The 24,810-nt window shown below is 39.3% G+C and overlaps 2 protein-coding genes across 9 annotated transcripts in view; one reads left to right on the top strand and one right to left on the bottom strand.

Annotated features, from left to right (window-relative positions):
• The window catches only part of gphra (golgi pH regulator A), a 45,360-nt gene extending 41,107 nt beyond the window's left edge, over positions 1-4,253 (top strand). For all 6 annotated transcript variants that reach the window (XM_087987913.1, XM_087987917.1, XM_087987916.1 and 3 more), the window contains 3 exons: positions 214-303; positions 2,268-2,333; positions 3,086-4,253. In XM_087987913.1, the coding sequence (XP_087844039.1) occupies positions 214-303; positions 2,268-2,333; positions 3,086-3,292 (363 nt within the window). In that variant the 3' untranslated portion in view covers positions 3,293-4,253. The remainder of the gene's footprint in view (positions 1-213; positions 304-2,267; positions 2,334-3,085) is intronic.
• Positions 4,254-5,181: 928 nt separating this feature from the next.
• LOC122550485 (Na(+)/H(+) exchange regulatory cofactor NHE-RF3) overlaps positions 5,182-24,810 on the bottom strand; it is a 37,211-nt gene continuing 17,582 nt past the window's right edge. For all 3 annotated transcript variants that reach the window (XM_087987911.1, XM_087987910.1, XM_043691265.2), the window contains 5 exons: positions 16,040-16,235; positions 13,945-14,141; positions 10,868-11,068; positions 8,925-9,254; positions 5,182-7,720 (listed from right to left, as the gene is read on the bottom strand). In XM_087987911.1, coding sequence (XP_087844037.1) covers positions 7,661-7,720; positions 8,925-9,254; positions 10,868-11,068; positions 13,945-14,141; positions 16,040-16,235 — 984 coding nt within the window. In that variant the 3' untranslated portion in view covers positions 5,182-7,660. The remainder of the gene's footprint in view (positions 7,721-8,924; positions 9,255-10,867; positions 11,069-13,944; positions 14,142-16,039; positions 16,236-24,810) is intronic.

Raw genomic sequence — 24,810 nt, 5'->3', positions numbered from 1 at the left:
ATTATAATGATAATTAAAGTTCAAAAATCACTTTATAGACAGTAACGCGCTTCAAGCTGTCGTGGTATTATGGAAGACATTTTTCTCACTGATGTAAGGTTGTATTAGCTTTGGTATTTTGTCTAATTACTAATGATTCCTGATTTCTGAACAGAATGGGGACACATTTTGTTTTTAGGTAGGAACATTCATGTTGGTTTCCTTTGAATGCAGGTGAAGTTTTGGTCTCAACATATCTCCTTTATACTTGTGGGAATTATTATCGTCACCTCTATAAGGGGCTTGTTGATAACACTCACCAAGGTATGTAGAAAAAATAAGTTAAGCTTTTACTCTGTGTTTTGTGCAGCTTAAAGTGTAACTGCATTTACTATAGGATTTCTATTATTCATCTATTAATTACTTGGCTTCTAGAGCACAGTTCACACTGTTATTGTCATGGTTATCTGTCATAGCTGCTTGTCAGGTTTGAAATGCAATGTCACTAACAATATATTCATCATATCCTTAACTTACAGTCCTCCCAGCTCTCAACTTATATCTCAAAGGTATGGTAGCTTCACCGTAGTACCAGGGGCTAGACTTGGGACCTGATCCCTTCCCCTATCCATTGGCTCTGGCCAGATCCCTCTTCTGGTCATCCCTAAATCCATTTTATACTATGGATTTCATTACCAACCAACTCGTTTGAACAGGGGAGGAGAAAAGGAGTAGCAGAACAAGAACAAAAGCCTGCTTTGCCATTTGATACAATTATGGCTGACCTGATTGAAAATCTACCCAACTCAGCTTTGAATATCTTCAGTAGTCCACTTCCACTGCTGTCAACGTGAAGAGGAGGACAGGAAGAAGCTAAGAGAATCATGAGCAACTTGACCGTAACTTCAAGTAGAAGCAGGAGGGACCACAGAAAAGTCAGTACGCAGAAAGAGACTATTCAGCCCATCGTGTAAATCAAGTGGAAGATGACTTGATGCCCATTCTAGTTACACTTTCCAGCATTTGATCCATAGCCTTGCAGGTTACAGCACTTCAGGTGCAGGTCCAAGGACCTTCTTAATGAGGGTTTCTGCCCCACAATCAGCCCAGGCAGTGAATTCCAGACACTGATCACCCACTGGAGAGAGGCAACAATATAAGCAAGATACAGAATCAGAACAGCACAGAGACAGAAACCCAACAAACAGTAGAACAAAAGAGGAGAAAGAAGTAGAAGAAATCTGTGTGGGAGGATACTGTCTCTTACACAAATGCTGTCTCATGCACTCACATATATCTATGTAAGGAAATGTGCTATCACTTACGTGCAGTTAAAGACTGTCTCTGCTACACAAACACGCACTCATATCTGTGCACTCATGATCTCAATCAGTCAGTGTCTAAGTCACATAATTTCAGATGCACATGTGCATCTACATGCTTATGCTTATTAACACACACAAACACATGCATGGTCTCATAAAACTGTGGTTAACCATAGCTGAAAATGTGTTGCTGGAAAAGCACAGCAGGTCAGGCAGCATCCAGGGAACAGGAGAATCGACGTTTCGGGCATAAGCCCTTCTTCAGGAATGAAGAAGGGCTTATGCCCGAAACGTCGATTCTCCTGTTCCCTGGATGCTGCCTGACCTGCTGCGCTTTTCCAGCAACACATTTTCACCTCTGATCTCCAGCATCTGCAGACCTCACTTTCTCCTGTGGTTAACCATAGGTTAGTTCATTGTTAATAGAACTGAAATTAATGTGGATGTCGTTAAGGCCATTGTTACACTTCCCTAGTTAGTCTTGAGAAATGGTGATGGATCTTTTGAACAACCCATCATGATAATTCTAAACAGTTCTATTAAATCTCACTTAGGTTTCTCAGTTCTAAGGAGAACAATAAAAATAGAAGATGTTGGAAATATGCAGGGAAGGCAGCATCTGTGGAGAGAGAGAGGCAGTTTACATTTCAGGCCTATGAACTTTCATCAGAACTGAATAGAAAAATAAATTGAAGGGTTTAAGACAGAGACATCTAGGCAGGAAGAATAAAGGAGAAGGCCATTCATATGGTGGAAACTAGGGAAGATTGAATAACAAAAGATTTCATAATGCAACAACCAAAAGGCATGGTCATTGTTACAATATAGAAAAAACAGGAGAAAAATCACTGTTTTTCTAGTTTCTCCATCCTCTCATATTCTCATTTTTGGTACTATTGTGGTGAGCTGCCTTTCTGTATCTTTGATCTGGTTTAATTTAATATTTGTTTGTTTCTCTCCTAGTTTTTTTACGCAATCTCCAGCAATAAATCATCTAATGTTATAGTACTCGTCCTCGCACAGATTATGGTAAGAACTTAAAGTAATAGTAGGTGAATGGGCATACACAGCCCAAGTTATGCAGACAAAGATTTTTTCATCTGCTGTTTGTAAGAATCATGTGTGAAATGAGTTTGGGCAGTCATCACCTAGTTGCTAGAAAAGAATTGCTCTCAACTCAGTGTAAAATTAAGAATGTTTAGTACATTTAAATATCAGGCAAATCTTGTGTTGACCCAAAGAATAGAAATTGTTTTGGCTAACCTGAGATTAGCCACATGGTATGCTCTGGTGACACTCCCACTTTAAGCGTGTCATATGACTTGAATAAATTGATGTTCTATTTTAATGTTCAGTTACAGAAATCAAACTATGTTAGCAAATTATGTGTTTGCTTTCTGAAAACTGCTCCCTTTGTAAATTCATGTATCTTATAATAGATGAGTTGCCTGCTTAAACTTAGCAAACTGTAATTAACTCCAATTCCTAGTGGAGGCAATACCAAATGCAGAATAATAAGTTGAGGCAGTTTCCATTGTAAATGTTCAATAGAGTAATTTGCAATGAAGTGGAAAGATAAAGGTAGACAATGATTTTAAAATGGGAATTGATTTACATCTGAGCAAATATCCCGTGGCTTTGAACTTTGGTCTTGACTCCAATTTCACACAATACCACAGAGAATGAAAAGTAGCATTAGAATGTTAACATGGGTGAACTAACATTTATTCTGATGTGCCGAAAACTTGTAGTTTCACTTTCTTGTTCTGTTTCTTCCACAGGGAATGTATTTTGTGTCATCGGTGTTGCTGATGAGAATGAGCATGCCCCTGGAATATCGCACTATTGTAACTGAGGTCCTAGGGGAGCTGCAATTTAATTTCTACCATCGCTGGTTTGATGTCATCTTCCTGGTCAGTGCACTGTCTAGTATCGTCTTCCTGTACTTGGCACACAAACAAGCCCCAGAAAAGCACATGAGCTTTTAGTCAAGCCACTGCCAATCTGAGCACTCATCTACTGTGTTCACACTGTCTTTATAAACCACTGGACCATAACACCATCCACAACTTGGACATTGAAAAGTCTTGAGGAAGGAAAACCTACTGAGAAGCTCATATGCAGATGTATAAAGCCCGGCTGGTTGCTGGTTTGATGGAAAGAGTATGAAAAATTTAACTTACAGAAAGCTTCATTTGGATAAATATCAAAAACAAAATCATTAGTAAAGTTTACAGTTAATTTTGAACTGAAGGAATGTAAATCAGTTCTTGAAGGCTTCCAGTTGATTTTAGAACAATTTTTCAAAGACTGTAAATAAGAACTTTGAAGGCATAAAAGTTTCTTGCTTTGTAAAGAGCAAAAGCTAATGGAATAACACCTTACTGCCCCAGTAAGCAAGGCTGCAACTTAAGAATGTCCATTTGCAAAAGATGACCCTTATTTCCCATCAGCTGATAACCTCAAAGCCTTAGGAAATTGTATGGAAGTTTAGTTGATTTCCACTTTATAAAAATTCAGAAAGATTTTTTCCTGGGAATGAGAAAAAAGAATTTTAATGAGACGACCCCTGATCTTGCAATGTTACATAGTGGTTAGAGTGGTGATCTGAGCAACATTGTCACTTCTGTAAGTAGCCTGTCAGGCATCTGATACATAGTGTATTTCATCCAGGATATGCCTCACATTCTTGCAGTGAATGAAGTCCTTTGTCATTTATGACATTCAGATGATTTTCACAGAAGCATTATAAGCACCTACATTGTATGTCACCTGAATCTACCTCATGCATGTCTGAATTCTTTGCAAGATCAAAAAGCGTCCTTTTTTTGCTGCCTGATATCCCCGATTTCTTTATTATTCTGATTTGAGTGTTCTTTTGTGATGACACTTCTGTATTTTCTTAACGATCTTAAAGGGTCCAATAAATTAAGTATTCTTTATGCAAAACGTGTGGAAATCAAATATTAATATCCTTAATAGACTTTAGTTTAATTTTCTTTACTCTTCCCATGTTTGTTACTGTGCCTATGTGATGAGCTTGAATAGTTTCCATGCACGTTATGTTAACTGCCAATCTCCTAGATTTTGTTTCAACTCTCTGCCTTGTGCCTTACTTCGTACCTAAGTCTGTTTGTAAATTTGACATCATTAGAATTCTGTTGGCCTGTGTCCTAATTCATTGACCTGCATTGACTCTAAGGTAAACAATAGCTCACTTTTAAAATTCTCATCTTTGATTTTAATTCCCTACATGGCCTGACATCCCCCCCCCCCCCCCCCCCCCCCAGGTTCAATTCCCACCTCTGTGTGGAGTTTGCTCATTCTCCTCCTGTCTGTATGTCTGCATGGGTTTCCTCACATTCCAAAAGGTGTGCAGGTTAGGTGGATTGGCCATAGCATTAGGTGCATTAGTCAGGAGGAAATGTGGGGAAATGAGTCTCGGTGGGTTACCCTTCATAGGGTTGGTGTGGACTTGTTGGGCCGAAGGGCCTGTTTCCACATTATAGGAAATCTAATCTAAACTCTAGTTTCTTTCAACCCCACAACCCTATGAGATTTCTGTGTTTCACTAATTCTGGTCTATACCATTTTTAATTACTCGATATTGGTAACCTTGACCATTGACTGTGATTTGTTTTCCCCTAAATCTCACCATCTCTTTCTCTACTCCTCTAAGGTGCTCTAAAACCCCACCTGTTTCATCAGGTTTTAGTTAATGTAGAATTTTCACTTGAAATGTTTTTTTAATGTTTGGGATTATTTATTACTTTACAGGCAGTCTGTGAACAAATTGTGTTGTGTATGCATATCCAACAATATTGCATTATTTTCCATTCTGCATATTAATTTATCAAATGAATGTACAGGGCAGCCATTTCAGGGTGTACCTTCTAACTGTGTTTATTGTTGGATTAGTACATTGGTCAGTGACATCCAAAAGAAAACATTTTGTTCGAATATTCTCCTTTTATACAATACAGCATCATCAGTGATCCATATTAGTTGATCATTTTGATTGTTTCAATTTAATATGTATACACCAACCTACAGATAATACTGCTACAAACCAAATTACATTAACCATGAGTTTACAAAATTTGCTTTAAACCTTGACATTGAGTAAATACATTTGGAACTGAATGAACTCACTACCCTGATTCAAAAAATCTAAAAACATTTCATAACTTTAGCTGGGTTCCCAAGCTGTTAACATGTGTGGCTACGCAACTGTAAGTCTATAATCATAGGAGCTTCCTCATTACCAACCTTGCTTAATGTAGGTGGAAAATAAAATAATTAAAAAGAGTAAATACTGAATTTTTGAATTGAAAAGCTATAAATTGGAAATACTCATCACGTCCAAATGTCTCTGACACACAACCCATTGCTGATATCCTTTACATCTGATTAAACAATCCTTGAAACATTAATTCCTTTTGTATTTATAGATTTCATTGGATTTGCTGTGCATTTTGCATTTTTTTTATTTTAATAGTTCATATGTAAATATTAGGAATTTTTCAATGTTTCCCCTCATTACTGTTATTGTGCTTGCATTTAAAAGGCATCTGGATGGGTATATCAATAGGAAGGGTTTAGAGGGATATGGGCCAAGTGCTGGCAAATGGGACTTGATTAGTTTAGGATATTTGGTCTGCATGGACGAGTTGGACCGAAGGGTCTGTTTCTGTGCTGTACATCTCTATGACTCTATGTAGCCACTGCCAATTGTCATTAAAACAAATCTGATTCACTAATGTCCTTTAGGGGAAGACCATTAAAATACTTTAAAAATCCTTACCTGGTGTAGCCAACATGTGACTCCAGACTGACTGCATTCCCAACTGTTGACTCCTAACTGCCCCCTCAGGGATTTAGGCATGGTAAACAAATGCTAGCCCAGCCAACAATGCCCACATCCCACCAACAAATTTTAAAAAGGGTAACTGATAGATATCTTCAGCTACCTAGGCTGGAAAATCAGGTATTTCTTCCATAAATTCCACCTCTTTCACTTTTTGACGAGTTGTTGGTCAACTGTCTGAATATGTCGTCTTGTGGTTGGTGTCAAATGTTATTTGATTAGGCTCTTATTTAATCTAATTGATTCATTGACAATCAATAGCTGAGCCTGGTTGGGAATGAGAAAGCATCCCACCCTGTTTTGTTTTCGGACGGTTGTTCCTCTTGACAAATCGAATGATGAGAATTGTGAACGTGAATGAAATGAAGGACCTCCGAGATGTTTGGTTACTGGGAAGCAATGACACTAAGGTTTGAAATTTAATAATTTTAATTCCCTTGTGAAACTCCTTGGAACGTTTTGTTTTGTTAAAGGTGTTACATAAACGCAGCTTGTTTTAGTGGTGGTTGAAAGCAGGAGATGCATATGAGTTCCAGGGGTCCTCCTTTGGAAAATAGCATCAGGAGTGAACAAGTCAGCCTTCCGATTTTGTTCCATTATTCAATAAGGTATCTTCAATACCAAGTCTTCTTTCTCGCCCTAACCCAAGATGCCTATTCTTTTGTTCAGCTCGCCAGAAATCGGGTAAGTGACTTTTAAACCTAATATTCTAGGTAATGGTCCATTTATGATGAGTTCTGCAAAATAGGTGCTAATGCAAATAATAAATGAAATCATATTATAGAATCATTGAATAGTTACAACAGAAAAGGCCAATCAACCTGTCATTACCGATTATGTGCACTGCACACTCATCTACAATAAAGCTTATTTTCATGAATTGAAATTCAAACAAATTGATGTCCACATTAAGTAACATTTCTTATGAAAATATCTTTGTTACAGACTTTGATTCATAATAAATGTTCTATTCTAAATATTTGTTCTCCTTAAAGTCGAAAAAGTTAAGGGGTGATTTAATCCACTGACAGGGCAATTGTAGCTGGTGAAGACAGATCTGAGGTGATCGGCAAAAGGACCAGAGGTGACTTGAAATAAGAGTGAGTTAAGATTTGAAATGATCTACCTGAAAGGACAGTGGAAGTAGATTCAATAATAACTTTCCAAAGAGAATTGGACAGATAAATGAAGAGGGCAAAATGATATAGGTCAAGAGGAAAGGGCAGGGGAGTGGAATTAATTTGGATAGCATTCAATGACCCAGCACAAGCACAATGGCGGAGTGGTCACCACAAGTACTATAGGATTCTTCGACTGAATTTTAAAGATAATATTTAGGAATCCTGATTTTGAAACACCTCTGGGAAACTTACTATAATGAGAAACAAAGTTTGATTGGTAAATCTGAGTCAAGCCATAAACCATTGCTGATCATTCCAGTTCATAAAAGCTGCTAAGATGTTGATTATGTTGCTCCTCTGAGATTTTGTTACAATTGTGTATCATCATCTGTGTCCTCTTCAGCCGATAATGAGGGTGACGACGTGGTCTGCAAAGATAATAATATAAGTTTTAAATATACCAACTTGTGCCAAGTCCCATTTACTTACAACTCTGGTTTCACGCTTAGCTACATCAATATCCAAGGAACAGGAGAATCGATGTTTCAGGCATAAGCACCATACCTGATGAAGGGCTTATGTCCAAAAGGTCGATTCTCCTGCTCCTCGGATGCTGCCTGACCTGCTCTGCTTTTCTGATCTCCAGCATCTGCAGTCCTCACTTTGTCCTACATCAATATGAGGTCAAGTAACATTATCCTTGGGTTTAAGCAAATGGCCTTGCCCATCCATTTCTCTAACCTCATTAGCTCTACAACCATCCAAGAACGATAAAGGATAATGGAAGTGTACGCTGAGGGTTGGAGAGTTTGAGCTATAGGGTGAAGGTGAATAGGCTGAGACTATTTTCTCTAGAGCATCCAGAGGCTGAGGGGTGACCTTATAGAGGTTTATAAAATCATGAGGAGCATGGATAGGGTAAATAGACAAGGTCTTTTCTCTGGGGTGGGGAAGTCCAAAACTAGAGGGCATAGGTTTAAGATGAGAGGGCAAAGACTTAAAAGGGACGTAAGGGGCAACTTTTTCAAGTAGAGGGTGGTACGTGTATGGAATGAGTGCCAGAGGAAGTTATGGAGGCTGGTATAGTTACAACATTTTAAAGGCATCTGGATAGGTATATGAATAGGAAGGGTTTAGAGGGATATTGGCCAAGTGCTGGCAAATGGGACTAGATTTATCTAAGATATCTGGTCAGAATAGATGAATTGGACCGAAGGGTCTGTTTCAATGCTGTACATCTCTATGACTGAGATAAAGAGATGTGGGGCGAGGTTCATATGGAGGATAAATACTGCTGGGCTGAATAGCCAATTTCTGTGCTGTAAATATTGTTTAATACAATGTAGTAATTTGCAACTTTACATTCCTCCAATCTAGCCTGATGCAGATACTTGACATTGCTGGATGTGCCTTCAGTTGTTGAGGCCCTAACCTCTGAAATTACCTGCCTGGGCCTCTGTTGTCTTTTAGCTGCTCCTTAAAATCCACCATCTTTTGCAAACATGCCTTAATATATACTTTAAGTGGGTCCATCGATATGTATTTGGTTATGCTATTGTGGAATGCCTTGTGATGAATTGCTGTGTTAAAGGTGCTATTTAACTAAGTTTTGGCCATGATTGAGTCATTTACCTGCTCCTTCCTTTCCAGGGCAGGACTGTCAGCTGCTGGTTCCTGAGTTTCTGGTTCTTCAGGCGTGCTTTCCTCCTCTGTATTCTCAGGAGGAGTAACTGGCTCAGGCGTTGGCACTCGGATTGCATTTGCTGAAGTTGGGGTGTTTGTTTCTTTGTAATGATCATACTCTTCCTTTCTAATCACCAGCATACTCAACTTATCATCACTGGTCTTGATTTTTTCTATCAATTCTTCATGTGTATCTGTCTCCACATTGATGCCGTTCACTTCAATCAATATGTCATTCACTTGCAGGCCTGCCTCTTCAGCTGTGCTGTCTTTAATAATCTAAGATGGAGGAAAATAAGGAAGCATTTCTTTACAGAGCATATTGTTGTGATCTAGAGTATACTTCCTGAAAAGGTGGTGGATGCAGATTTCATGGTAAGTCTCAAATAAGAATACAATATATATGAATTGGATATCTACTCGAAAAGGAGAAAAAAGGTCGGTGAGTGGGAATAATTGAGTAACTATTTCAAAGAGTTGGTGAAGCCACAACAGGCTGTTAGGCCAGTCTGAGGTAGGCCAATCTAAGATTGTATGTCAAGTGTTAAATGCAAATAGACTGACTCATCTCCACATACTTTGCACTACATCATCTTGCTCAAGGCCTCTGGATGTCCGCCTCTAAACTCATGACATGTCGCAATCTAGAAGGAGAGCAGATGCACAGAACCACCAGCAGGATATCTTCAAGGCACACAGCATCCTGACTTGGAGCTATGTCAGCATTCATTCACTCATGCTGGGACAAAATCCCAGAACTTACTTCCTCTCAGCATTGTCGGTGTCCATACATCATAAGAACTGCAGCGATTCAAAAATGCAGCACAACACCACTATGTAAACAGCAATTAGCAATCATCTGCAAATGTTGGCCTTGCCAGTGCTGCCCATACCCCATGAATGGATGAAATATTAGTTAGGATCTTTTGTGTTTATCAACTTTTTTTTGACTGCTGTCATTGTAACTTTAATGTGCCTACTCAATCTTATACACATACTTGCTTAGGTTGAGAAATCTGTGATTAATTATTGTCTGAAGGGTTACAGGAATGACCTTCAACTAACTATGGAAACCGTAATTGATCCAGTCATATTTTCATTCTTCAAGTTCCATCTGCAGAATAACTTTACCCATCTTGCTTTTGCAGTGCAACAATAATTGATTGTCAGTCAAAAACTGTGGGATTCCTGATGTGAAAGCAGTGTTGCACGATCAATATTTAATGACATTCAGCTATTGCCAGTTCCCCCACTGTTGATATCATGGTGGGTAATTCCTAACCAGAAGCTTAACTGAACCGATCGTATTGTCAAGCTGGCTACCAGGGCAGGGCAAGATTCTTGTTATTCATGCAATGTGAGCATCACTGGCAAGGCCAATATTTACTAATCATTTCCAATTGTCCTTGAAAACCTGTTGCTGAGCCACTTCCTTGAAGGCAACTGAGTACCTTGCTTAACATTTCAGAGGGCAGTTAAAAGTCAACAACATTGTTATGAGTTAGGAGTCAACCACAGGCCAAACTGGGTATGGCAATAGATTTCCTTCCCTAAACACAAAGTAAAGCATGTAGATTTTTATGACAGTCTGGTTGTTTCAGGTTTCACCATTCCTGATACTGGTATTTAATTGTATCAGCCATCATGGTGGAATTTAACTCAGGTTTCCATATTACTTGTCCAGCAATATAATCACCACAAAACTGCTCTTACACGTTAGGGGTTCTTTTTCCCTCCTGTCCCTTGAGCAGGAACTTTCAGAAGGAAATTCTATAAATATTTGAATAGGGCTAATTGCAGAACCCCAACAAAGAGCTGGCACAGAGACAATGGGCCAATTGGCTTCCTCTGTTGTCAAGTTCTTACTTTGATCCCACACAAGTAGTTCTTACCTGTTTAATAAACTGTCCTTGCACACCCTTGATTGCATTGAGAATGAAGCCATATCCTTCTGGACCTTTGGTTAGGTGACACAATCTGGGACCATGTTGAGGACTTTCTGTTGATCTCTGGTTCTCCTGTGACTCCTCACCTTCCACTGGTGGATCTGATTCATAAACCTCTTTCCAGTAGCAGATTGGAGAAATGCCAGCCTGTGGTTGGACAGTAAGAAGGTCATGGAAAACTCCACATCAATTTAACCCTCACCTTGTATAAGCATGATGAAACTATTTTATGATGCATATTGGAGAGGTTACAGTTTTATCCTTCATAAGTAGTCTTTGTATGTGTAGACACTGCAGGAGGGAGAACAATTATCTGGGAACCTCTGCTCTCTGTTCCCATCCTACAGACTCCCCACTGTGGACAATTAAAACTCACTGGTAATAATAATTATTCACAAGAGTTACTTATGTAGAAAGTAAATCCTGTAGGTAAATCTGCAGTGCAGTGTGTTACTGATCCTGGGGAAGATAATTGTATTATATGTTGTGTTACTGGTATTGTACAGTATGTAACTGACTCTAGGAGTAATTGAACTGTGTTACTGACCCAGGGATAAATAAGCTGCACATTGTGATACTAGCTGTCAGGGTAAAACTGGTAAATAGTGGTTTGTGATTGTATTGTACAGTCTTTTACTGGCTCATTGTAGAGGGTAGATGAATGTACCTTACAGTGTGTCATTGAACCAGGGTAATTATATTGCACAATGGGTGGTTACTGATTCTGAGGATAGTAGTACGCTGTTACTTAATTGTTACTGAACTGGGGTAATTGCACACTTTTGTTTTGCCTTCTTGGAACATTTGTTCCATCAGGCTATACAGCTTTGGCCAACACCAAAACCAGGCTCACAGGAACAAGACAAGACCATTCAGCCCCTGGAATTATTCCAAAATGCATGGCTGACTGGAATCTAACTTCATATTCCCAGCCTTTGTCCTAGACCTCTTCATATCTTTAGATTTCAGATTTACAGCTAACAATTTATTTGCAAACTATTGCTGTTTAGGGAAGTCAGGTTCCAAACTTTTACTGACATTGAGTTTAGAAATGTTTCCTAAAGTCATTCTGAAAAGATGCAGTTTTGATTTTTAGACACTGCCTCCTCGTTCTACATTCCCCTGTTGGCAGAAATTATTTTTCTCTAGTTACCCTTTGCTGCTCTTAATATCCCAAAATTTTATTCAAATCATCCTCCAATCTTTTAAATTGTAGGGTAGACTTGACCAACAGGTGAAAGGGTCCGATCCAGCCTGCAACCAGGGTTCCATATGCAAATAAATATAGGGGGGATGATTGTGCCAGGAGCTGCCCCTCCAATCAGTTAGCTCCGTTGTTTTCTCATGGTCATTTATTTTATTAATTGCTCATTTTTTTCAGTTATTGATTTATTGCCACCTGAGTGAGAACACATTTCAAATGCAACTCTCACTGCCCCCTGCATGTGAAATAGTTGAGCGGTCTGTTTAGAGAATACAACACAATGCTAGAGAAACTCAACAGATCTGGTAGCATCAGTGGAGAGAGAAACATAACCTTTAGGTCTGGTATAATTCTTCTTGGATAAGTTAACAAAACCTTAACTCTATTTATCTGAACACAGATACTGCCAGACCTACTGAGTTTCTCCAGCATTCTCTGCATCCATAGTATTTTGGCTTTATTCCAGAGAATGCAAATCAAGTTTATGTAACCATCCCTCATGATTTAAACCTTAGAATCCAGGTGGCATTATGAACAATCTACACTGCAGTCCATTCTTTTGCGGGGCAAGAATGGGACCTGGCATTGGAATTGGTGGCTGCTATATTGGTGGAGGTGGCATCAGCAAGATGGGTGCAGCAGCGAAATATGTCACCTGAGGATTGGCAACTTCATTGTTGGTTAGGCCTGGTGCTGGTAGTGATGAAGCGATGGCAGAAGGGCATCATGATAACATTGAGGTGGGGCCCGGAGTGACCGATATTGGTGGGTCAGGCGCCGGCAGAGGAGAATCAGCCCAGTGGCAAAAGTTGGTGCCTGAAGAGTAGCGACTTCAGTGTTGGTTGGGTCCAGTGTCGATGGTGGCAATGCAGCAGAGGAGTGATGGTGACGCAGGCATCATTGACGAAGAGCTTGCTCAGGATGATGGACTCTCTTTAAGCTATAGCTTCCTTTTTTTTCTTAAACTATTCAAAATGGCACCAGATTGTGACAATAGTGGAAAAGCTTTTCACTGTAATTTACTGGGTTTTTTTCTCACTGTAAAATACACGTGACAATAAAATCATTCAATCATTCAAAGCACCTTAAATTATGATGCCCAGAACTGCTCATAGTTATCCCAGGTGTAGTCTAAGCAGAGTATTGTGTATCTGAAGCATGGACTGTACCCATTTATAAAGGTCATACCCAATGTCTTCTTCCTAAGAGTTATCTGCACAGTTACATTGTGACACAAGTGTCTTGGCAGTCTGGTGCTGGAACCCTGTCTGATGTGATTCATCACTGACTAAGGAGTTGTGAAGGCATTCGTATCATCTCAACTGGAAGTGATTCAGCATGACCTGCGGAATAAACTCTGTTTACAGTCTCCCAGGAAAAGACTAATATCTTTTGTGAAAACTATGTCGTTAGAATAAAGCAAAACGTGAGTTTAAATCCCCACAGCTCAGAAGTTGCAGTTTCTCCCATTACAGTGAACGATTTCATCTGGACACAATTCCAGATGCCAGTTTCAGTGCAACTCAGGTAAGTGTGAATAGATTTATCCATCTGCATTTGGCCTCAAATTGACTCATTTACTTACCTGAAAAATGTGTTGCTGGAAAAGCGCAGCAGGTCAGGCAGCATCCAGGGAGCAGGAGAATCAACGTTTCGGGCATAAGCCCTTCTTCAGGCTTTCCTGAAGAAGGGCTTATGTCCGAAACGTCGATTCTGCTGCTCCTTGGATGCTGTCTGACCTGCTGCGTTTTTCCAGCAACACATTTTTCAGCTCTGATCTCCAGCATCTGCAGTCCTCACTTTCTTCTCATTTACTTACCTGTTTGTAAAGCTCATTTGTTGGACTATCGACAACAAGGAACGTGACCTGGTTCCCACACTTCCTTATCTTATCAACTAATGATTCATGATCCAGATGCTCAACGACATCCCCATTCACAGCAATCAGAAGATCACCATCAAGTAGTCCAGATTTTCTTGCTGGACTGTTTTGGTCAATCTCCCTGATTAAATGACCTAGATGTTTACAGAGAAATGACATTAGGGAACCAGTCAGGTTTTTAGACAATCCAGTAGCTTCAAGGTCATTTATATCATTGTGTAGTCTTTAGACTTGAAGATAGAGTTGGGGATTACATCAAGTAATAATAGTGGGGCAATGTTAATGGAGATACAGATCAGATGCTGATAAATGTTCCTGAACTTGAATCTACCAGTTAGTGGATTCTTTAATGCACCTCTGAATATTCTTCACATTCCACAATAGCCAATCTTACTGCTGTTCAAATAATATTTTCAACTTTCTGTTAAATCGTTACACCCTTTCGGTACTTTTGGAGACTGAATTGAGATGTTTCAAATGTTGTTTCATAAATGAAGCACCAAGTCTTTTATGTTTGCAGATCATTCAAGCTAAAAGAATCATCATCAGTTTCCGTACGAACTAACTGAAGATTCATCCAAAACTTAACAGTCACAATTGTTGCTGAACTGTATACTAATTTTGAAAAACAACCCCTCTCCCGGCTGGTTAGAAATTCACAATTGCAAGAACATAGAAATAGGTTGTGTTTCAATGTTTCATTATTTCAATGACATCAGCTATCATTATCCTGAATTTCAAAGACTGAAGGTCCAGTGTCCTCAATCTCTTATCATAGGACTACCCTCTCCTCCCGGGGAATCACTCTAATGTACCTTTGCTGTGCTACCTCCAATGCAAATATTTCCTTCCTTGACCAAAATAATCAAAGTATTCCGCTATGATCTCAGCAAAGCCTTGTACAATTGTATCACAATTACTCTTGGACTCCAATAGCCTCACAATAAAAGCCAAAATATTATATGATTTTATAATTGCTTGTTCTATATGTAGGCTAAGCTTCCATATTACATTTACAAAACATACAAATCTCTCTGTTTCTCATCATTTAGCAATATTTATTTTATATTGTTCCTTTCAATGTGAATAATCTCACACATTGTAAGTGATATGCCATCTTATTGCCCTTCCCTTTAATGTGTCTGTATCCCTTTTGATTCTTTGTGTTGTTCAAACTCCTGCTAGATTTGAATCAGCTTAACACTAGCTTTTTCAGAGCAATTAGCGATGAATAATAAATGCTCGCTTAACCAGTGACACCTATATCCTACGAATGAATAAAAAAACCTTATTACTCTTGTTATCAAAACCCTGGGCAAGTGACCAAAATCATCGTAAAATAGGTGGATTTGAAGGAGCATTCTAAAGGATGACAAAGAGGTGAAGAGATTTTAGGAAAGAATTTCAGGACTCCACATTCAGTCAGTTAAACGCACGACTGCCAAGAGTGGAACAGAGGAAACAGGGATGAAAGGAATTGGAGGAAGGCCGATATCTCTGAATGTTATGGGGCTGAAGAATATTACTGGGACAGGGCGTGCGGCTTTGAACATGATGATGGTAAATCTAAAATTGAGTTAGCTAAACCAAGATCTAACGTTGGTCAATGAATGAAGGGAATGATGTATGAATGAGATCTGATCCAAGTTCAGACACACACAGTAGAGTTTTTTTATAAGCTGAAGTTTACAAATGATAAAACATGAAATGTCATTGTGAGAGCATGGGAATGCTCAAGTCTGGAAGGAACTACAATTTGTTATTTCATGATTATAATGCAAGGCATGTGATCATCTTTCTGAAATATTCCCCAGGTGGGTTGTGGGAGATGGGAGTTGCTCTTGAGTGCCAACATTGCCATGTGAACAAAAATAGTCAGAACAGAGATCCTGGTTAATAGAATTTTCCCTGTATGAGTCAGTGTATGAAGGGTATGAACCACCACTTGCAAACTTCCTGATGCATGGTGCCACTGAGAGAGGCTTTGCATCCATAGTACACAATCAGAAAATTAAGCTCTGGTTTGTAATACCCTTTTGTTCTTGTTCGACTCTCAAGGAGAAACCATAGCCTTGAGGTTCCTTGGTTAGCTGTGCCATCCGTGGTTTGTGAGGCAGTCCTTTCACACTTGCCATCGATGCCACAACTTTAATCATTTTGCTTTTGAAGTATTTGTCTGAGGTCTCATCAATCAGAAGCAACATGATTTTGTTCCCTGAAGCTTTCATCTGAAAAAGATTCAACACAGTTAAAAATACTTGGCAATCATATTTCAAAAAAGATTTAGCCCTCTGACAAATATCCGTTAAGCCTGTTTATTTAAATCAGTTAAGGGACAGAATGATGGCCGGGGCATTCGGAGAACACCCTAGACTTTTTTCAATAGCTCTTTTTACATCCGTTGTTCAGTTGAACAGGATCTTAGATTCAGAACAAAAGATGGATAGTAGAATACAGCACATTTGATTTGATTAATTACTGTCAGGTGTACTGAGATACAGTGAAAAGTGTTGGCGTACGTGCTTTATAAGCAGATTGCACTTTACAATTGCATCATGGTAACAGAACAGAGCGCAGGATACAATATTACAGCTGCTGAGAAGGTGCAGAGAGAGACCGACATTAACATTTGAGAGGTGTACTCGAAAGTCTGATAACAGCAGGGAAAAAGCATTCTTGAATCTATTTGTACATATATCCAACTTTTATATCTTCTGCGTCGTGGAAGATGATGGAAGTATAACCGGGGTGGGCAATGTCTTTGATTATGTTGGTTGCTTTCCCAATGCAACGGGAAGTATAGATTGAGTCAATGGATGGGAGGCTGGTTTGCATGATGGACTGGACTGTGTTCACAACCCTCTGTAGTTTCTTGGGGTATTGGGAAGAGCAGTTGCTATACAACACTGTGATGCATCCAGATAGGATGTTTTCTTTGGTGAATCTATAAAAATTTGTAAGTGTCTTTGTGGACATGACGAATTTCCTTAGACTCCTGAGGAAGTAGAGGAGGTTTTATGTGTTCTTGACCATAGTATCAACATGAGTGGATTGTTGTTAGGACAGATTCCCGCCTCAGGCAACTGACTGTGTGGAGTTTGCACGTTTACCCCGTGTCTGCGTGGGTTTCCTCCCACAGTCCAAAAGATGTGCAGGTCAGGTGAATTGACCATGCTAAATTGCCAGTAGTGTTAGGTAAGGGGTAAATGTAGGGGTATGAGTGGGTTGCGCTTCGGCGGGTCGGTGTGGACTTGTTGGGCCGAAGGACCTGTTTCAACACTGTATAATGTAATCTAAAAAAAAATCTAATCTAATCTAATCTAAAAAAAAAATTGTTGGTGATCGCCATTCCCAGGAACTCGCCATTCTCCACCATCTCCACCTCAGAACCATTGATGCAGACAGGGGAGTGCCCTCCACTCTGTTTCCAGAAGTCAATGACCAGCTCCTTAGTTTTGCTGATGTTGATGGAGAGATTGTTGTTTTGATACCATGCCACTAAGCACTCAATCTCTCTCCTGTATTCTGTCTAGTCATTGTTTGAGATCCAACCTACAACAGTGGTGTTGTCAGCAAACTTGTAAATGGAGTTGATGTGGAATTTGGCCATACAGTCATGTGTGTATAAGGAGTTCATGGGCTCGGAAGAAAATGATTTGTTGTTCTCCCTGGCATTGGCCAGAAGAATCAAAGATATGCTCTTTGCAGTCCAGATGACATTCTATTACTTAGCAAAATAATTCCTTAATGCTCGAATGGTAATGAGATTACAAACTTCTCCTTGTGATTGCAACTTCTCCTTGTGATTGCATTGAGGATGTCAAGACCTGTGCAATAAAAAATGTTTAATCTTCAAAATTATTTTCTTTAATAAAATCTACTCCTACCCTTAACTTTTAGGTTATAAATTCTTGAACAATGTTGTCGGTCTGAAGAATGTATAAAAGAATTACCATATTTTTCTGTAGCTTGTAACTACAATTTGTAACAATGAGAAAAAGTATATGTTTATTAAATATAATGACTTGAGCTTACTTTGAGTTTTCTGGCCCAGAATGTTGCTGCAACAGTAAGGATTTCCAGTCTTCCTCTCAGGGACTGAAATTACTTCTGGAGCCTGATGTCAACCACTATTTCCTGCTTTGCAATTCAGGTTTATCTCCTTGTAGCTTCATTGGGACTCTTTCTGGTCGTCACTAGCTTATCTGTACTATTTTGCTGTTTTGGTTACTTTAAATTCTTAAGGAAAACCTGTTTGCTACCACAGCTCTTCCAATCTAAGCTAGCTGTGTGCAGTTCTGCTGCAGAAGCTGAGTGGATCTGTGCTCCTTTTAAAAGCGGCCAAATACCTTTTTTTTTCATTCGAGCCTTTTCCTCTCACTCCTCTTTGGGTGGCTGTGAATCCCCATACATGCAAATGATTTTGTCAGACTAGAAGCAGTTCACCCTGCATTGCCACCAAATTGTGAGTGATGCTTGCAGACAGCACCTGATTCTGCAGATCCTTCAGGTAGATATGCTGCACCAGTTCCTCTTGCAGTACAAAGTCATGAGCCTTACTGGTATTAAGTGATAAAGGATTAACCATTAAAGAGTCAAGGGCAGAAGATGCATGTGTTTAAGTCACAAGAAATAGTTGAATAGACAATAACATAACAGCTGCATTAGCTTAAGGCTGGTGAACTCGATAACATTCGGATGGGGGCCGTTTTGTTGGCCAGTGGTAGTGTCCTTCCCCTGGACCAGAAGATCTGGGTTCAAGTCCCACTTGCTCCAGAGGTGTGTAATGACATCTCTGAACAGGTTGATTAGAAAAATAGCTGAGATGCAAAAAAGAACAGATATCATTAGGTACAGGACAAAGGTGTCTCCAGGGCTTCCCAAAGTGGAGCTTAACATGGCAAATGTGCTCACCTATTGAAATACTGGGATCACAAGTTCCAGGACAGCAATGGGAGGATACTTTGCATACAACCCGCACCACACCTCACAAGTCTCCCAATCTCGATCACTCAAGTTTTCTGTCCCCTACTATCAGCCCTCCCTTCAGCGAGAGATTACCAATGGTCAGCTCTTGATTAGTCAGGAATTACAACAATTCTCAGGCCTCAATGGAGTCACAATGTAAAATTCTTTTGGGAATGAATATCAGAACAAATACTAAGTAAGTTACATTGTTGTTAACAATTGAGAGAAGGTTAAGAGACTAGAACTAGAACAGCCAACGAGAACTGGCTAGCTTCTTCCAGAGTCTACATAAATATTTTAGTGGACAGAGCAAAACAAAGGCTTCAGAATTAAGCCTTTCGGATCAACTGCCTTATAACAACCCTACCAGCAAGTGATGTTATGTCTCCATCAACACAGATCTGCATACAGTTCTGCTGGTAAGATTGTATTAATAAAGTGAAACAAGTAAGGTGAGATGAGGAAATTTTTATTAAGTGACCCATTATAGCATGTTCACTGAAAGGGCGGTTTGGAAGCAGAATCAATTATAATTGGCCAGGAGAGAGAGAGAGAGAGAACAAATTGGATAATGTTTTCAAAGAACTGGCTTGGCCACAATGGATGAAATGGTCTCCTTCGCTCTATATGATTGAATAAAGAAATAAACTACAGATTTGACAGAATACTATTGCCAACATTATCGTTATTATTTTATTGCGCACCAATGGTCAACTTCAGGATAATTAAGGTGATTCCGTGATTTGGCTGTAAAATGGAGTGTTTAAAACACAAACACTAGATTCAGTTTCTGTGCCCGGACTGGAATAATTTATCTTGACAAACAAACATCATCAGGCCTCAGGTGACCTTCTGCTGTACAACGTGTTTTCATTCCAACTTCAAACTGACTGTCCCAGTAAGCACTGCATTTATAGAGTACAAATAATATTTTGAAAAATTCTGATTCCCTCACATAAGGAGTCCTGAGGACTGAATCCTGAAATCTTTCTCTGAAAGGTAGGCTTTTAACAGAGAGAAAGTGATAGGGAGGTAGAAATGTTTAGAATGGGAATTCCAGATTTCAGCTGTTGAAGATACAGCAAAGGGAATCAGAGATGGATAAGGGATGATGTGGAGCTGCCAGTGATGAACTGGGATGAACAAAGTCAGAGGTCACACGACACCAGGTTATAGTCCCAACAGTTTTATTTGAAATCATAAGCTTTTGGAGCGCTGCTCCTTAATCAGCTGAAGTGACTTCAACTGAAGAAGGGCCAACGCTCCAAAAGCTTGAGATTTCAAATAAACCTGTTGGACTATAACCATGTGACATCTGGATAAGAGATGAGCATTGGCTGAGATCTCAGAAGCTTGTAGGTTTTGAAGGGGTTACAGAAATGATGGGTCAGGATGAGGTGATGGAAGAATTTGAACACAAGGATGAAGTGTCAAATGAGATGTATTAATCCAATGAGCACAAGGTGATGGAAAAAAATGAGACTTGCTGTCGGTAGCAGAGGGATGTGAGAAGTTCTCTGTAGCAAGTATTGACATAGTTTCAATGTTAGCAACTGACCAAGTATTAGTTTACTCACTAGATTTAAGTCGTTGTAACTATTCTGGAAAGTTTTACAAACTTTCAATGTCTAGCAAGAATTTCCTCCCGAACCTCTCTACCTTTAATCCTTAAAAACTTTATTTAAAACCTACTTAATTGTTTGAGCTTTGGTCATCTGTCTTATTATCATCTTATTTAGCTCAATGCTTTATAATTGCTTCTATGAGCATTTTACTGCATTAAAGGTGATGCATAAATTCAAATTATATATGTGTAGCTAAACAGAGCCCTGCACCTCATCGTGGAGTAGGTTTGCTGTCACCATTCATTTCAAGAGTCTATGGGGTCTACTTGGTTTGTGTAAAAGGAAAACCACTAACTAGAAAAGGTTCTTGTATTGAACAGGGGGTGATTATGATATTCCTCAGTATTTTTCAGACCGATATACATCTCACCCAAGCTCTTTTTCCCCTTATTAATATCAGACATCAATGTATTTAATTTCACTTACCACTCCCCACCTCCCCTATAAGACTCTATAGGTTCAACCTCCCTGGCGATTTCATTTTTTTCCCCAGATCATGTTCTCTTCAGACTTGGAAGACTGATAGTTTTTTGGGGTGGAAGACTATTGTCTTTGACTCTCTTGATAACCTGAGCTTTGTAGGTCCTTTTAGACTGGAAAACTTTAATCTCTTGGATATTGATTGCCACCTGTTAGTGTTTTATTCCACATCAAAGGTCAACTTCAGAATATTTATAATGATTCCATGATTTGGCTGTGAAATGGAGTGTTTAAAACACAAACACTAGATTCAGTTTCTGTGCCCGGACTGGAATAATTTATCTTGACAAACAAACATCATCAGGCCTCAGGTGACCTTCTGCTGTACAACGTGTTTTCATTCCAACTTCAAACTGACTGTCCCAGTAAGCACTGCATTTATAGAGTACAAATAATATTTTGAAAAATTCTGATTCCCTCACATAAGGAGTCCTGAGGACTGAATCCTGAAATCTTTCTCTGAAAGGTAGGCTTTTAACAGAGAGAAAGTGATAGGGAGGTAGAAATGTTTAGAATGGGAATTCCAGATTTCAGCTGTTGAAGATACAGCAAAGGGAATCAGAGATGGATAAGGGATGATGTGGAGCTGCCAGTGATGAACTGGGATGAACAAAGTCAGAGGTCACACGACACCAGGTTATAGTCCCAACAGTTTTATTTGAAATCATAAGCTTTTGGAGCGCTGCTCCTTAATCAGCTGAAGTGACTTCAACTGAAGAAGGGCCAACGCTCCAAAAGCTTGAGATTTCAAATAAACCTGTTGGACTATAACCATGTGACATCTGGATAAGAGATGAGCATTGGCTGAGATCTCAGAAGCTTGTAGGTTTTGAAGGGGTTACAGAAATGATGGGTCAGGATGAGGTGATGGAAGAATTTGAACACAAGGATGAAGTGTCAAATGAGATGTATTAATCCAATGAGCACAAGGTGATGGAAAAAAATGAGACTTGCTGTCGGTAGCAGAGGGATGTGAGAAGTTCTCTGTAGCAAGTATTGACATAGTTTCAATGTTAGCAACTGACCAAGTATTAGTTTACTCACTAGATTTAAGTCGTTGTAACTATTCTGGAAAGTTTTACAAACTTTCAATGTCTAGCAAGAATTTCCTCCCGAACCTCTCTACCTTTAATCCTTAAAAACTTTATTTAAAACCTACTTAATTGTTTGAGCTTTGGTCATCTGTCTTATTATCATCTTATTTAGCTCAATGCTTTATAATTGCTTCTATGAGCATTTTACTGCATTAAAGGTGATGCATAAATTCAAATTATATATGTGTAGCTAAACAGAGCCCTGCACCTCATCGTGGAGTAGGTTTGCTGTCACCATTCATTTCAAGAGTCTATGGGGTCTACTTGGTTTGTGTAAAAGGAAAACCACTAACTAGAAAAGGTTCTTGTATTGAACAGGGGGTGATTATGATATTCCTCAGTATTTTTCAGACCGATATACATCTCACCCAAGCTCTTTTTCCCCTTATTAATATCAGACATCAATGTATTTAATTTCACTTACCACTCCCCACCTCCCCTATAAGACTCTATAGGTTCAACCTCCCTGGCGATTTCATTTTTTTCCCCAGATCATGTTCTCTTCAGACTTGGAAGACTGATAGTTTTTTGGGGTGGAAGACTATTGTCTTTGACTCTCTTGATAACCTGAGCTTTGTAGGTCCTTTTAGACTGGAAAACTTTAATCTCTTGGATATTGATTGCCACCTGTTAGTGTTTTATTCCACATCAAAGGTCAACTTCAGAATATTTATAATGATTCCATGATTTGGCTGTGAAATGGGGTGATTAAAGCATAAACACCCAGATAAAAATTCTGTCACAGGATTAGAATAATCCACATTGACAAATAAACATCATCAGGACCAAATATTGGACTACAGAAGCAATCATTCCAACACCCGCAAAAGAAGCTGTATCAGAAGACTTTTTTTAACAAGCGAACACACACTGCAACACGGAGGAACTACAAAGAGCACAGGAAAATCACCTATGCCATATATTCAAAAAGAATGGATACCCAATGAACATAGTCCGCTGATTTCTCAGCAACAAACCCAAGCAAGCAGACAAAAGGCAGAAACCCTAGCCAGTATCTCCAACGTCAAAGACATCTCGGAAATGACTGCCAGATGACTCAGACCCCTTGGCATCATGGTAGCCCACAAACCTACCAACACACTAAACAGCAGCTAATGGACTTGAAAGACCCTATACAGACAACAAGCAAAACTAATGTCATTTACAAAATATCGTGCAAGGACTGCCACAAACACTACATTGGACAAACAGGCAGAAAACTAGCCACCAGCATACATGGACATCAACTAGCCACAAAACGACATGACCCTATCTCACTAGTATCCTCACATACAGGTAAGGAAGGACAAGCCAAACAGAGACACATAAGAATTCCTAGAAGCATGGCATTCCAACCAGAACTCTATCAACAAACACATCGGGTTGGACCCCATCTACCACCTCCTGAGAAAAAGAACAGGAAATTACATCACCAACCCAAAGAAACCCAAAAATATAAATAGAAAGCAGGAATCAGCAGTGATGCTTTGCCTGGAGGCCCATTGAAGATGTCACCTAGTAGGGTGATGAAACCTCTGGAAATGAACCTTGCAGCTCAGTGAGCAAACCTACATCCAGAACCTCAACCTGAGCTACAAACCTTCTCAAAACTTGCTAAAACATCATCAGGCCTAAGGTATCTTCCTGTTGTATGTTGTGTCTTAATTCTGATTTCAAACTGACCAATAGTAATTTCTTATTCATTTCTGATTTCCTTTGCTTCACCTTCCAAAGCTGAACTCTGGAATTCCCACCTTAAACTTTCACAGTGGATGACTTGTTTTCTTCTTTGCATTATCTCAAATGGTTGGATATTTGTCAGCCTTTCTTAGTGGTGGCTTCCATGAATCATATGCATTGCATCTTCAATCAGCTTCAGCAGATGTTTATTCTCAATGTGCCTGAATATGTGTACTGAAATATGTAGGCTCATTGATTCAACTATTTGATTGGTTTAGACATTCTCAATCACCCTCAGAGACAACATTATTGCTGAAATCAACATGTTCCTCTCCTCAGTTCTGCTATTTAAGAATTGCTTCTTTCTTGGCATGATCTCTGTCACTTTTATTTAGTATTAGTCCTGTGAAGATAAGGATGTCAAATATATTTGCTTGAACATCTCTTCCAAGTCACAGGATGTCTAACACCAAACTTCAACCTATCATACCTGTTAGTTCACCGGCCTGTGTTGCACGCTGAGGTATATCAATTGACTCAAGTGGGTGCCTTGTTCATTGTCTGTTTCACTGTATATCATTCCTCAGAGACCTTGCTGATTCTTGCAGTCTAAATTCCCTTTTGTAGTGATAACAGTAGAACTCTTTCCTGCCAAACCAGTATAGTCACAAGTTCCCATTTCATTGCCAGTATGAAGCAATTTTTAGATACTCTCAATGAATTCCACTTTCTGTTTGGATTCCACCATGAGTCTAGGGAGCCTACGAAATCTTCTTTGAGTTTTTCTTTGAACAGATGTTCCTTGGCAAGTTGGTCCTTGACTGGCCATTCCTTCCCTTTAACTAGTTTAACTCTTATTTGAGGAAGTTTGAGATCAAAACACACATTCTTACTCAAGTGTGAGAATTCTTGATTGAGGAACTATAATATCACCATAGTGGGTGGTGCTTATTAGA

This window comes from Chiloscyllium plagiosum, unplaced genomic scaffold (assembly GCF_037043375.1).
Source record: "Chiloscyllium plagiosum isolate Xiang-an unplaced genomic scaffold, Cpla_swu_hap1 HiC_scaffold_6, whole genome shotgun sequence".
Lineage (NCBI taxonomy): Eukaryota > Metazoa > Chordata > Chondrichthyes > Orectolobiformes > Hemiscylliidae > Chiloscyllium > Chiloscyllium plagiosum.
The sequence above is the reverse complement of the archived record's forward strand: the minus strand, read 5'-3'. Positions and strand labels throughout refer to the sequence as shown.